General features: G+C 40.7%; 1 protein-coding gene across 2 annotated transcripts in view; it reads right to left on the minus strand.

Moving 5' to 3' along the window:
- Wat (worker-enriched antennal transcript) overlaps nt 1-6,367 on the minus strand; it is a 21,614-nt gene extending 15,247 nt beyond the window's left edge. The window contains exon 1 of one of the 2 annotated variants that reach the window (XM_018033925.2): nt 6,103-6,367. In XM_018033925.2, coding sequence (XP_017889414.1) covers nt 6,103-6,111 — 9 coding nt within the window. In that variant the 5' untranslated portion in view covers nt 6,112-6,367. Of the gene's footprint in view, nt 1-5,453; nt 5,684-6,102 lie in introns of those variants that run through there. The other variant, XM_018033924.2, reaches the window with a different exon arrangement.
- Between the last annotated feature and the right edge of the window lie 1,975 nt (nt 6,368-8,342).

Consider the following 8,342-nt stretch of genomic DNA (forward strand, 5'->3'; position numbering starts at 1 on the left):
CGGTAAATATTAATGCTAGCGAAGAACTTTTATACAGAAATTATAGATCTCGTCGTCCTCTACAAGAAAGGTCCTATGCAATTTTCTCGTAGATTCAACGGTTTAGGAGTAATTAAGGAAAAATGAAATTTTTTGTCAAAAGTTCGCCGTTTCGACGCTGGGATGGTCGGATTTTGTCAACATCAATAAAATGCCAAATAATCATACGTAACCCATTAAATATCGAAGTTAGAAGGAAAGCAACTTGTATTTGAAGCATTTTTTGCAATTTTGAAAAAAAAATAATTTTTCATCAGCGTCAATACTTAATTGGATATTTCCTTCTATAATTTTTAGCACGTAGCTATTTATTATTAGCATTATTCTTCCGACGTCTGATTTCTTTTTAATTATAGGAAATGCGTTTTTCTAAGGTACATAAACGTTTGGGATTGACTATATAACCAATACATTCTTAACATAAAATACAATGAGAGATGCTTTCGACACGGGAGAAACTTTTGTTGCGAATTTTCACTGCGTAGAATGAGTCTCGTATGCGCGATACACTTTCTTCGCTTAATAAACGAAGTTACTCCTCATCAATTTCATACTAGAAATTAAATTATTCAATGAAACGAATGAAGACGATTGAAAATGATTAATGAAACGAACTCTTCGTTAGAAATAATGTGTGCGTTATGTAATGGGAAGTGTTCATGCAACTACCGGTCTCAGATCGTTCAATCCTGTAATAAAGAGTTGAAACGATCGCCATGGGAAGTATTCGCGTGAAATTGGCTGGTCGGTGCGTTAGGTAAATTAGGCGTATCAAAGAATTGGTTAGTGAAAGATTTTCGTAAAATGCAAAGTTTCTCTTCCTGATTTTTTCCACTTTCGAAAAAATGCAACTTTGTATCGTAATTTTTTAATCGAAGGAACAAGGGGCATTCATACGATACAACGCTGTAATGTAAGTATCAGCGTGTTGTACCGTTTGATTGAAGAACAGTTTAAATCGTTGCACTGGCAAACGTATTCACTGCGTTCTAATTTTAGATGTGACCATAAAGCAAACCCCCATAGAACGTCGATACAGAAGTTAAACAGTTCATTCGCACCGTATTGTCGCGTTGGAATGCGAGTGACACGGTCCGCTATTGTTAACGCACGCCCACATGCCGACGTAAAATTGTTATCTTCTCGCTTTTACTTTTTGCCGGCTGTAAACCTGCCACTTTTTCTTTACCCAGACATTTTTTTTCCGTTACACAGTAGCCGAGATTAGAAACAGTGAAACCGAGCTCTCAATTATCCGAAAGTAAGACCTCTGTTATAATTGTAATGTTTAGAAAGGATGTTTGATTCCGATCCTATCTATGTTCCAGATATAATTGCCAATTCGCGAAAGCATGTTCGTCTGGTCTTTCAATAGATAGGTAAAACAATAGTGGAAAGTTGCATTGATTGGCAGCTGTTGGTTTTTCCGATAGATCGTTCTGATTGAGTCACATCGATCGTTCAATTGAAATACAATTAAGTGAATCGAAGTGAATCGATTCGCGTTTTCGCAACATGATTTCGCGTTGCAAAATTGAATTTGGAACCCTGGGGCATCTGTCTTTCCTCCGAAACTATCGCTTGACCATCGAATCATTCAAAATTCGGCTAATTGAATTTTGATGATGCTTCATAAAGACGATAGCTTGCGTAAAGCGTGGAAAGTAAATCGCCCCGGGGAACGTTATAGCAACACTGTGTTACAATAGAGAATTCATCATCGTAGTTTCGCCGAGGCGAAAAGAAATAGGAAATAGTGTGTCGACTGTTCGTTTCCTGTAGAACGCGAACCCAAGAGTCCTTTCAGTAATGGAATTGTGCAACGCGATAATCGAGGTCGCACCGTTCAGAAAATTCGACGGAATGCATTCGCTGTGAACGAAAGGACGCCACCAGAATTCTATCAATAGACCATACGTACAGTTATAAGAGACGCAAGTGAGTTGAATTTTGAACAATGAACTCGGTATGAAACAAGAACTTGAAGAAATGCATACAAAATAATAGATGAAAGAAGCGTATCGTTAATATCGCATGTTATAAATGTTCTGCTGTCTATCAGTGTTACAGAATTCATGCAGCCGAAGAGAAAAACCTGGGAGACTGCGAATTCAATTACGTTAAGAAAAGATTGTAGTGAAATAATTTGGCGAGCGTGTGGAAAGTGAACAAAAGACGATTGTGACACAGCTTGTTTAACACCTTCTTGTGGAATTAGAACAGGACAAACGGATTAGATGAGGACAGACTGATATAAAATTATTAAAAAGAATGACTACTGTGAATACGATAGACTCGAGTCTGGACTGAACGTTCAGTATCGAATCAAATTAGTTTCATGCATATCAAGTTAATCGTGATGTATGATCGTCGATCTTACAAAATTATACCATGCTTTTCATCCTCTATTACGCGATTCATCTTAAGTGTGTCGTTGGATGCAACAGCGAATATCGTCCTTGGCAACTGGCCAATTATTGCATAAAACGGGAGGCAAAGGTGTTGGAAAACGAACGTGTTCGTAATTAGAAAGTGGGACGATCCCATTGGATCTCCATCCTCTTTCAAAACTTGCCCAATAAATATTCAAAAACCATCGTTGCAGTAATAGAATAGAACGGTAGGCACGTGTAACATGAAGTCTAGCAACACTAACTTTCCTTCCGCGTCGATGTTATCTTCGACTTATCAAGCCAACGGGTGTACAACTATCTACGCACGTGTTTGTTCATCTTTCTCCGACTCGGGAAGAGCTACCAAGGTGGCAATAAAACGCATAGGAACCGGTTAGCATGATGTTACGTGAATCGTGACAGCGCGTGAAAGGGGTGAACTAGTTCTGGACTTCTCATCGCACGCAGTCACGGTCCAACAGTTAAGAAAGGCTGAAATAAACATGTCGCCTTTCGTTAAATTTACCACCGTTCACCGTTTCCAGGGTGTTTGTTTGAAAAATAAGGAACAAATGCTCTCCTTTCGAATCCGTTCCCCTGGCCACTTTCACCCTCCAGGGGAAACGTAACGACGCGATCTTCTAAATTACCCAGAGGACGTTAATTCCCGCGGAACACGTGATTACGAACTCCAAATTTCTCACACGGTTCAAGTCTCCTAATGCAATTCGTCTGAAATGATTAATATCGTTTTTCTACATAAATTAATCGGACACGGTACAACGCGCATTCATAATGAATCACATTTTGGGCGAAGATTGAGTCGGCGCAAAATCGAATGCAATTGAAGAAATCATTTGATTTAGACGGAAAGAGTGAACTGCTTTATCTCTGAAGATTGCCCGGAAGCTGGTCACTCTCGTAATCTGTTGGCCATTAATCTCGCTTGTCACCGTAGGCAATCTTTCTTCCTAATGCTCGACTATGATTTACAATGCGTTTTGTCACGTCTCGTAACGATACACCTGATTTTCTCACTTCTTCGAGTCGTGACCGATTTGCAAACAACGCAATATGGAAATATTGTCACACTCCAAAAAACCTACAGTAACTGGAGTGGAATTTGAACGTGAAAAAAAAAAAGTTAATCACAGGCATCGTGTACCTTTCACGCACCAGATACTCCGAAATCGATCAGCAATGTCTATAAATTTTGTAATCTGGATTGAACTCTCCTCCATGTATGCTACTAACATTGTGAAAAGTTTTATGGCAAATCCATTTCTTATTTGCGCGCTACACGTTGTGTAGTTCGATTAGAAAGCGAGAGCTCATACTCATGACTGATCTCACAGTGTAACCGCGATTTTACTTATGCACCGATGATAAACGAACTGAGTATGTTAATCAGTATAAAATATTTCATACTTGAGACAGACATAGAAGCTAATATGATTTTATTTTAAAGACTTGATTCGTTCTTTGAATTCCAGTAGGAAAATGTTATTCCATTAAGACTGAATTAAGGGATTAAATAATCGGAATGAGGTGGAGCTATTTTGTTATTGAAACCTCCCATTCGTCGTTGCAAAATGTTAGCTAATACACTTTGCATAACCAGTCCTGCGTTTCGATCTGGATTAACGATGAATGCTTGGGATACTTCGCCGACAATATATTCCCGGGATCCGGGGAGCTCGATATCAGGAGTCAAGTGTCACGATGTTAGACCTGTTTCTGCGAGATTAGTGTACCCACGGGCGAACGGTCCATTCCACGAGTCCACTATCGAATCCAGATATCGCGTGACCGAAACTGGTGCCCGATTTTTAGTTCAAATCTAATATGACTCATACAAATATTAAGCAACCGAATCTTTTTGCCCTCAGTGCAATTATTCGTATCGTTTATCGATCAGGTAGAAAGTAATTAAATGAAATTGCTCTTAGTTATGTAACGATCGTCTAATAAAAATTAATTTCATTTCAATGAAAGTTTGACAAAATGGAAAGATCACGTGTTCTGCGATTCTACCAGATCGTCTGACATCGATCAGCTGATGATGGCGATGGGTTACGTAATGATTAAGCGAACCAGCTCGAGGCAGACGCGTTTGTTGAACGGGAAACGCACGGAGCCTGGGGCAAGGCCGTGGACCTGTCTCGCCCGAGGCTACGATCTCGTGAATGAAGCCGAGTTTACGGATTTCCTTCCTTCTTATTCATCACGTTCCACCAACGGAACGGTCCCTCCGTTCGCGTTAGAACGGTCTGCTAATTAACTGAGCTAACGTAATCCACTTGTGCGCGAGACCGGTGATCACTTTCTCCGCGATGAGGCCAGTGACGAAAGAAAATGACAAGTGAAAGAAGACGTGTGTGTTTTAAAATTCAATCTGTTCCACGTACGTCTGTTTTTATTTAGAGTGTCACTAAGTCACTCTGCACGCATTAATTGAATTTCTTCGGTGAATTTAATTAAACATCCACGATTGTGCATAGATGAACGCAACGATAGTCAGGCTTGCGAGAGCCAGAAACGAGGATGTAGAAAGTTAGAGTACGCGAACCGTTTTGCGGAGCTAAGATCCTCAGAACGTCCTAATTTTTTTCTCTTCGAGGGAAGCTAGAGCTAAGTAGGAAATTTCTAATCAAATAGAAAGAAGCAGTAACTATACGTACATTGAAATGAATATTAAAATTAGCATTCAATTCCTCGTTAGTCTGATTCATATCGCGAAATCGAAGAATCGTAGAAAGTTTGTACGTGAAAGGCTCTTATAGATGCTGGGTCAATATCTAACTTCTCTTCATTGTATAATTATGAGCAATTTCATGTTACGTTTCATGTTTGCTTTTTGTGTAATTTATCGATATAGTGTGTTGCAAATAAAATTGAGACGAAGATTGGATTATATAATAATCATAAAGCTACGTATCAATAAATAATAAAGATTAAGATTGAATTTAATGACGAAGGGATGTGAAAGGGAATTAACGAATAAGATAATTCTGATCTCACTTGCAACAGCTTCATCCTGTTATCCTTCTCGATCCTGAACTACCGATATCCAGCTAGACACCTCATCTCCCCGTGGACCGAATCACGTATCTCGCGTATCGCACGAATCATGTGCCGAAAACAGCCACGACAGGCGATCACTTCTCTCCGCACGCTTGTAAGTACCGACGACGATGATCGATCGTACGTGCTCGGGTGGCTACCTACCCGCTTCTCTATATAAAAGCGCGCGATCTAGTCCCGCGAAAGTCTCTCCCACCGGTACCAACGCCCCCTCCAATTAATCGGGGAGCCTAACTTCCCTTTCCAACCGCGGATTCTCTTCCGCGCACTCGACTCCCCCGTTACAGCTAAAACGTGCCCTGTAGTCCGTTCCATTTTTCAGTCGCCATTTTCAGAACATCAAATTCGATACTTGCTAAGAAATTCATTTATATATTGTAATCGTGACTTTCGTGTATAAATAAAAAATGATATGTTATTTCTGATGCATTTTCGATCTCTTCGTGAACTCCAAACGTATTAAAATGAATTCTTTTTACTAACATCTTAAACCCTCTTGAAATATAAAAACCGTATGACTGGAGTTCTTAATTTCTACGAACTTGAGATTTTGATTCACGTTTGAAGAGTCGCAAACGCTACTTACGGTTCTCATGTTTCCTATAACGTATCACTGAGCTCAGAGTCACAGGAAGTGTTCAGGCAATCACAGAGCTGATTGAAATGATCAGTGAAATACTGATAAAATTTCGAAGCTCGACACTATTTCACGGTGATACGACGACACTGCGGGTCCGGTGGTGAGGTCCCTCCTACCGACGCTGTTAAGCTCTGGGGCCCGAAAGGAAACGGAGCCGATAAAAGGTGGCTCGTAGGTGTGTGTAACACCGCGCGTATTGCCGTGCCGGGAACGTTTGACGCGCGGTGGGGGCTGTTCCTAGGACTTATATGTCGCCGGTGGAGGCCAAGCCGCCGCTGCCCCCGTCGTGCTCCCTCCGAACGGGGCCCTTGATGATGGTCAAGGTGACAGGATACTACGTTGAAGCTTGTCGATTGGTTCGCAGAAACCGAGGCGTCTCCCCGGAAAGCGATCTCGCCTCATTGCGTTTACTTTGGCTCGTGATTCGAGTGAACGAAACTGTCATACATCTTAGAATACAAAGTATCTTATGCAATGGGATGCACTGGCAAGAATCATAGCGAATGAAAAATGTCAAGGAGTTCTCCATTCGTTGTTCAGAATAATGTTACTATCGTGATAAGAATCTATCGCAATCTTACACAAACTCTAATTTGCATGATTCCGGGACAAAAACAAGAACAATCGTTGTGTTAATAAAACGAGAAATGCAAATCTGATCTGATTTATCAACTTCCACATAATAGATGAGTGGCACACCACCTGTTATCTAATTAACCCCCCCGATCACATCCACGTACCACGTATTCGTTACGTAATTATTGAGATTTTAAATAAAATTTTCCACTTGTTACAATATGATAGGAATCTTCTGTAAAAAAAAGTCCTGGCTTATATAATGGAATAAAGGATAATTGTTCTGGTAATAAAAAGGGAAATGCAAAACTGTGATCTGTGATTCATCGACTTGCACATAATGTGTCACCACGTCCTATTCGATCAATCGTAATCAAATCCACGTGCCAAGAATATTCACTGGGACAGAAAAAAGTTGATTGCAATTGCAAAATCGAATTACCGTCAATTACCCACGCGGTCTCAATTAAAGCGTCACCTGGTGACGCTTCCCATAATAGCATCGAGATCGGAATCCGGATCTTTGCGAACTATCAATGACGTCACATTGCCGAGTCGTTGCAAGAATTAAACTCGAATCTGGCATCCCCGTTGGCCACTTCTCGGTCCAGACGGGGTGATTTATCGCCGAGTGCTTCTTCTTAGGCATAACTCACGCTGGCCATAGGGAAAAAACGAGGATTCGAGCTGACGCGACGATACGCGCGATAAAAGTGAAGAATCGACGCCTCTCGAACAGCAAAATCTGTCGTTTTTGTCTCCCCTCAATGGATTTGGGATAATATTCTCAGATCTGAAGGACCTCTCTCATTATGCGAACTGTCTTTGCAGATAGAAATACAAATTGGACCATAAATTTCGAAGTTAGGTCGTCAACATATAGTTTTAAATATTTATAGAAGGATTCGTGGACGATATGAAATATAAACGTTTTATTTTACATAAAAATCTGAAAATGTGATCATTGGTACTCGAAGCCGCGTCGTCACTGGCTAAGAATTGCAGTCGATGCCAGTTCGGACGACGCAACCCCACCTTGATCACTGAGAGTAATTATTTTTTCAATTTGCCTCGATCCAAATCGGCGGACGGACCTTGCTCCAGTTCTCTAGCCTACTTCCTGCTTTTACAACGGACTTCCGCACCGGCGAAGGGATGGGAATCGAATTCTCGAAAGCGGCCTCGCGCGAACCAAAAACGCCTGAACTGATTCCCTTGAGTTCGTATTTGAACCGAACACGTGTATATGCAGACACTCGTCCTTGCGCTGTTAAAAGGAACACAGGGAGAAAAAGATGAATTCTTCAAGATAATGATAATCATCGGATGACACCGATTCTTATTCACCGCTCGCGATTCATCGCCGGAAATTATGCGAACTTCTGGGAATCGGCGGTAATCTCCTGAGATGATTGTCGGGCTAATTGTCTTGCTTCTTGCTGTTTGCTCGTACGATAAAAACTACAAACACGTTGAATAGTTTCTTACGATCTGGTCGACCATTCTTATGAGATATGGCTTTAATAAATTTATAATTAATGTGCAATTAATTTTTCAATTTATTCCTTACATTCATTTTTCTTATTAACACTGGAAAGACTGAAACTTAA

The sequence above is a fragment of the Ceratina calcarata genome, unplaced genomic scaffold (assembly GCF_001652005.2).
Source record: "Ceratina calcarata isolate Rehan_Ccalc_2016 unplaced genomic scaffold, ASM165200v1 scaffold78.2, whole genome shotgun sequence".
Lineage (NCBI taxonomy): Eukaryota > Metazoa > Arthropoda > Insecta > Hymenoptera > Apidae > Ceratina > Ceratina calcarata.